At 34.7% G+C, this 5670-nt stretch overlaps 1 protein-coding gene across 1 annotated transcript; it reads right to left on the bottom strand.

Moving 5' to 3' along the window:
* Nucleotides 1-664: 664 nt before the first annotated feature.
* On the bottom strand, nucleotides 665-4098 carry CPT2 (Carnitine palmitoyltransferase 2). Its single transcript, XM_075295112.1, has 4 exons — nucleotides 3623-4098; nucleotides 2072-2800; nucleotides 1212-2009; nucleotides 665-1152 (listed from the first exon to the last, which is right to left on the bottom strand). The coding sequence occupies exons 1-4, from the start codon at nucleotides 3994-3996 to the stop codon at nucleotides 1020-1022; spliced, it is 2034 nt and encodes a 677-aa protein (XP_075151227.1). The 5' UTR covers nucleotides 3997-4098; the 3' UTR covers nucleotides 665-1019.
* Between the last annotated feature and the right edge of the window lie 1572 nt (nucleotides 4099-5670).

Here is a 5670-nt window from a genome sequence, read left to right as displayed (position 1 = left end):
ATAGTTGCTTATTCTCTTCTACCCTTCCCACAACAAACCAATCTGAAGCCAAATTACAACTTAAATCGAATGGAATGTGTTACATTACTTTGCCGGTAAATATACATATTATAAAAAGCTTTTCTGACGGTGGTATATATGGAAGCATTTAAAATGTACCATCCAATTTAAAATTAGATTGACACTATATTACTATAGGTTAATTTGTCCAATTTAATAGATTAATGACTTGCTGCATGGCAAATACACTCAAAACAAAAAGTCAGTAATAACAGTAAAACTGTTAGACGATTCAGAATTTTTTGTCTGCTGAAAAATAGAAAGCCGTGCTCCTTTGCTAAAACAGAAGACATTAGAATTAGTCACTTTAATTCTTCCCAGATTAAATTTTTCGATCACTGAAGTCTAAAAATAACTTCGTCAGAAATTGATCACTAAACTCGTCCCCGCCAAATTCAACGGCGACAAAAAGCGAAGATATTGACGACTAAGAACATTATCAGAAATAGCCATCTTCGTCAGTAATAAACGATAGCTGAATATATCGCCAAACAGCCAATTAAAGGCGACGGACGAAAAGCCACGGCGAGGACAACTTCAGGAAAAAGGGTACACCTATCAACGCCTATAGAAACTACTTTTCATGCGAGAAAAACACCAAATGTTCAATTTGCAATATGGACTTTCTTTTAATCAAATGAACGCAAGCAATAATGTTGATATTTGTATACAATATAATTCGATATCTTAGGAAATGCAAAAGCGTAAAAATATAAACAAAATAAAATGACTATGTGAATAAATAACAAATTATATGATAATCATCAATGTAAAGATAGAAATAAACTTTGTCTTAGAACTATAACCGCAAAGAGGAATTGAAATACATAAGAAATTCACTAATTTATAAAATGCAAGAGTCTTTAAGGGAGGAAGAGAAAATTAATCGGGCCGGTATTTAATATAATCAGGAAAATTGTCATCGACAAACATCAGCAAACAAAAATCGACGATTGAAGTTATTTGCTTTCATCGATAATCCTTCGTATTGTATTAAACGACTCTTCCAAGCTAGATAAAAATTCCTTGCCATTGCAACCATTTTCATAGGATGTAACAATTACGCCGCACATTTCATTTTGTATAGAATAGCTAGATAAAAAACAAAACAGAATTATAAAATAATATATAGGGAAACAGGGCAAACTTACCCTATTCCAAGACCATCACGAACTACAGGACCAAATGCACCGGATAATAATCCATCCGATGACAAAGTTGAGGTACTTATAATATTATAATTAAGACGCTTATAGGCATCCGTTTCGTAAAGTATTGGTATGGGTTTATTGTTAATAAGGGCTGTATGTTTCAATGCAAATAGATGACGATCAAACCCTTGTCCCATAGCAGCATCTTTCGTTAATTGACTGTGATAGGTAGAACATTTATCTATCAACGATCTCAATTTTTTCGCATCAAAGCTTTTTTGTCCAGCCAGGACATTATCACAGAATTCAGCAGTGGCCAAAGTACAAGGCCTCATTGTCTCAGTTCGACCGTGTCTAAAGGCAGCAGTACTACAGGACTCATAGGTACCCACATATTTACCATATGCTTGCTTATATGCTAGTTGGAAAGATAATTGCATAATAGAATCGGGGCTTAGACGATCAGCTTTGCAGGCTTGTTTACTCAATTTAGGGTATATCAACATTTCCATATTGAGAGAATTTACAGTTTTCAAATTTGTTTCATAAGCCTTAGCTACTTCATTCTTTATAGTATCATCAATTACGAAATTGAGATGCCGAACCTTATCGTTATTCACCGAAACTTGACTAACACTTTTCAAGTGATCTGTACTAACGAAAGGTCGGTTCATTGTTTCCTTGTAGACTTCATTGAAATAACGTAATACAGCAACCCCATCACCCCAGGAATGCTCAAAGTTAATGCCAGCGGTACCATCAGCAGTGAGTATCATCGAAAGGGACTTGTCGAACCATCTTAATAATAATAAACCAAAAAATCTTATTATAAGAAACCATAAACATTAAATGTATGTTACCTATTAGTTGCCTTGCCAGCGAGCATATTTTTAAATGCGGGTATAGGATTAGCCTCACTATACACAGGATCTTCTTCGGTATCCAAGCATATACAGAATAATGCCGTATCAACTTGATTTGTTAGTAGCTCGTTATTAACACTATTTTTAACGATATGTTCTCGTACTCGAGCCCATTGATTACGATCACTTGAAGTCAAAACTCCTATGGGAACTTCGGCTGAGGGCTTTGAGTCATCCAATTTAACAACAGCGCTTAATCTTGCTAGAATCTCAATAGGTGACTCAATATTTCCATTTGCATCGAGAACGTCGACAGCATAAATATTTCCACGACGCATAACCATAATATGTTTTGAGTTCGGCGATTGATCCAAAGTATCTTTATCTATGCAAGGAATACGAGATGTTCCAAACAGACGTTCATATTGAACCATGTCAAGAGGAAAAGCTTTGAACATATATGAGGCATATGTAGCTACTATGCGTGGAGTTAAGCGCATCCAGCGGCGGTAACTTTCAGTATCGCTTTTCTTTGGGTTCATATGAAATACTTCAGGCTCAAGAACACCCGCAAGCAAAGAACGCCAAAAGCGTAATGAAGTTATAACGATATTTGCTGTCTTTACTAATTGTTGCTGGTACTGAGCTCTTGTATCATTTTTAATTCCTAGAAGTGGATTGTAATTTAGTGGCAATGGTGAGCGATCTCTAAGATACATGTCAAACCTAAAACGAAATACAACTGAAGGAATTAGTCTTCTTCTTTTCTGAAGTAACTGTTGCGGTCCGACCTATATAATATATTCCCTTTAATTCACTACAGTAAACTGAGCGACGATCAAACATTTTTAAGATACCGACTTAAGGGCAGTACTATGTTCGCTTTTTGCGTTGAAATTTTCGCGGTTACTTAACCCTCTAATGCCCCAATTTTTTTTGCCAGCTGATTAAGTTTTCAATGTTAACGACACAAAAGCAAGAGAACTAAACAAGAAAAATGTGTACGGTAAAATTCAGCATATACTGCAAAGCCTCTTGAATAGTTTTAAATAAGTTTTCTTTTTAGTTTGCCCATTTTTGTTGTCTTAAGGTGTGTTTTACTAAAAGCTTCCTTATTAAAAGAAGCCAGCCTAAAGGCGGGCTTGGGCATTAGAGGGTTAATTAAAACAGTTCAATATAAAGCAGATAGTTAACTCAATTGATGTTCAGTTTCTTGTTCCTCTAGATTTCGACAAGACTTTACAGGAATATTTTTGTTTTTATTTATAATTTTGTTTATTTCTGGAAAAGAAATAACGAAAATACAGCGATTTTCAAATCGAAGACCGAACATAGTACCTACCTTTATAATTAATTGCTTAGCGTCTATAATAGTATGTACATTGTTTCAGAAATTTTGATTTTCAAAATGTATTTGCGTCGTTATGAATTATTGAAGCAAAAATATGTTACGAACATTGCATTAATTTTAAACAATTTATGTTAACTATTAAATTATTGGAGTAATAGGCGATATTTTATATTATTCAAAAAATTCACGAAACTTACCATGGCTCAGATATATAGCTTGTGTGTTTATTAGCCTCATCCTTTAATTTTAGCATTGCATTCAACTCGGGTGCCTCGTTCGATTTGAACTCGTTTACCACCTGTTGAGTTTCTGCAAACTCCTCAGCTGTTGTCAATGGCTGAATGGCTGCAAGGAAACGTTCACAAGTTTTATCCACCAAAGGAATGGGAAGTCTTGGCAACGATTTTTGGAAATACATTGTTGGCAGTTTGGATCGTTGTAAGTATTGATAAGAATCGGAATCCGATGAAGATGACAGTGAACGGAGTATCATTGGCATTTGTTGACATTTTTGACGCGATAAACCTAATACCCGGCCACCAACATAAACACCCAATTGACCACGAACCATATTTGTCTTCTTTATCGCTACCAAATTTCTTTTTGTAATAAATGTTTAGTAACACGACTATCTATTTTCCAAAACCTGCTTCAAAGTCCAAATGACAACAACACATAACATACTGATGATTGCAAGATAACAGCTGTTTATGTTATGAGCATCGAAGACAATCTAGTTACAAGATACAGCCGTGTCATTGCAAAACTGAAACACCAGAGGTCTCTGCCAACATAATAAACCACTTTCAACTCAAGCTAATTTTCTTACAATACTTTGTAATGCGCTTTACAGACTATCAGTTATTCCGGACGACAGTGCTCGTGTCGAACATATCCCATATATTGTGCACATTATCAGTTAAGTCCGAAGGCATAATCGATACTGCTGCATGTTTATAGGATCGATAACACATTTACCGATTATTTAGTCATCGCCGACAAGTCGTATCGACCCGACACACTGTAAGATTCTTTACAAACACCGACATTCCGTCCGGAATAACTGATAGTCTGTAAAGCGCATAAGTCATTTGTTCGGTGGTTTTGTGAATAATGTTATTGACAGAAATTTGTTTACATTTAGACTCTGATATATAAAGTAAAATACTATTTAATTAGAAAATAACGGCGTAGGAAAATCTCGTAGTGTAACATTTATACTACGTTCACTCTATAAGCCTAGTACTAAGATCACGTTTTCGCACGAAAAACTGTTATACTCCACATAAAAAACGTTAGCGCGGAATAAAGGCGAAATCTTTGTTTTGTGCATTTTCAGGCACATATTAATACAACCCTGGAATTTTCGCACGACAAAATTGGCAGGCATATTATTTCGCATAAAAAAGTTAACATCCCTGGGTTTGAGACCCTATTTACGGATATGTATGAAGATATTCGTTTTTCGTAGAAACGAACTTAGTACTAAGCAATACACGAAATCTCGCTATTTAGAACCAAAATCTCTTTACAAATCTCAAGTGTTCGGACAGGTAAAATAACGAGATTTCGTAGATTTGAGGATTTAACAGCTGTTTGTAAATATATCAATACAAACACAAACCCCTACACCCAAAGCAATTTGTTAGTAGGGACAGCAGAAAAGTCTGCTAAAACAGCAGAAAGTCTGCTGAAAAAGGGACAGCAGTAATTGTTTGCTGAAATAGCAAACATTTCGTGCTATTTTTTAAACTCGATTACAGCAAAACATGTTTTATTTTGGCTGAAACATATAAAAATGTCAACTGACATATATTTTTTTAACATAATTAAACCAATATTTTTTGAATATCTATAGTATTTGACCAAAAATCTGAATATTTATCGAATTGAGGCATAACAGCAAACAAAATGTTTGCTGGTCGTATTTAGGAGCTTGTAAGTATATTACAGTACAAAAATATACCAAAAACTACTTTTGGTTCTTGAATATGCTTTGAGAAAAAATTTATAACCTAAAAATTTTATAATTTGTTGTTCATTAGGTCCTGAAGTACAAAAATATAACAGCAGACTTCGACTGCTGTTTTTAGCAGACTTTTTTCTATGAGTGTATGTGCACACGCACATACATATTCATCTACATGGAAAATTGGGACAGGGTTGCAAAAAGCGCATTTTTAGTACTAAAACCACAGTTGTACAAGGGAGTATAGGAGATTGTGAAAGAGATTTTGTTGAAATC

This window comes from Haematobia irritans, chromosome 2 (assembly GCF_050003625.1).
Source record: "Haematobia irritans isolate KBUSLIRL chromosome 2, ASM5000362v1, whole genome shotgun sequence".
NCBI classification, from domain to species: Eukaryota; Metazoa; Arthropoda; class Insecta; order Diptera; family Muscidae; genus Haematobia; species Haematobia irritans.
This window is presented reverse-complemented; position numbering and strand designations above follow the sequence as displayed.

Bases quoted from the DNA above. Each gene is read 5' to 3' on its own strand.
- CPT2 (XM_075295112.1), bottom strand. From the start codon at position 3,996: ATGGTTCGTGGTCAATTGGGTGTTTATGTTGGTGGCCGGGTATTAGGT. The intron at 2,801-3,622 runs GTAAGTTTCGTG...ATTTCGTTTTAG, and splicing joins AGCTATATATCTGAGCCATG to GTTTGACATGTATCTTAGAG. The intron at 2,010-2,071 runs GTAACATACATT...ATTATTATTAAG, and splicing joins GCTGGCAAGGCAACTAATAG to ATGGTTCGACAAGTCCCTTT.